The 728-nt window shown below is 35.4% G+C and overlaps 1 protein-coding gene across 4 annotated transcripts in view; it reads left to right on the forward strand.

Moving 5' to 3' along the window:
• LOC105174089 (NADPH-dependent diflavin oxidoreductase 1) overlaps positions 1–728 on the forward strand; it is an 8,737-nt gene that overhangs the window by 6,678 nt on the left and 1,331 nt on the right. For all 4 annotated transcript variants that reach the window (XM_011096074.2, XM_020697927.1, XM_020697928.1 and 1 more), the window contains one exon: positions 467–586. In XM_011096074.2, the coding sequence (XP_011094376.1) occupies positions 467–586 (120 nt within the window). The remainder of the gene's footprint in view (positions 1–466; positions 587–728) is intronic.

Genomic DNA, 728 nt, shown 5'->3' on the forward strand with positions numbered 1-728 from the left:
TGGGCTGGTTGAATAGTTATATATGCAGTGCAGGTGAATTCTAAAAGCTTTAAAGGAGATTGTTTAGGTGAATTTGGAGAACCCTTTAGCCAAAAGAGTTTCACTTCTTCCTTCTTCCTTCTGATGCTTGTTATCTTCGTGATCTAGTTTTTGAGAAATCAGTTATTTCTCGGGTAGTCTCATATACTTTCTTGACTTGCAAGCACTTTCTAATGTGTTTGTAAAATATTCTTGATTCTTCACATAATCGTGTTAGACAGCTAGCGAAAAAGATGCATCCTAGATCTAGACCACACTATCGGAAGAAGATCCAATTTTCTTTTCTTAAGTTCCTGTATTAAGATTGTAGCATCGTTAATGTGCATGCTGTAGTCAGATCTTAATATTGCACATCTGCTTTACAATGGCAACTGCACTGTGCCAAAGTGTATTTAACTAAAGTCTTTTCGTACACGGACTTCTTCAGGTCATGAGTTATTTTGCAACTGCTGAACATGAAAAGGAAAGGCTTCAATATTTTGCCTCACCTGAAGGAAGAGATGATTTATACCAATACAACCAGAAGGAGAGGAGGACTGTCTTGGAGGTGATGAAGATATTTGTTATTTTATTTGCAAACAGGATTCACAAATTTAATTTTCTATATTTCAAATTTATTTGTTATGGTTTTTAAGATTGATAAGAGTGAAATTGGTAATGATGGGGGTCTTCTACATGGTTCACTCTTC

The sequence above is a fragment of the Sesamum indicum genome, linkage group LG11, assembly GCF_000512975.1.
Source record: "Sesamum indicum cultivar Zhongzhi No. 13 linkage group LG11, S_indicum_v1.0, whole genome shotgun sequence".
Lineage (NCBI taxonomy): Eukaryota > Viridiplantae > Streptophyta > Magnoliopsida > Lamiales > Pedaliaceae > Sesamum > Sesamum indicum.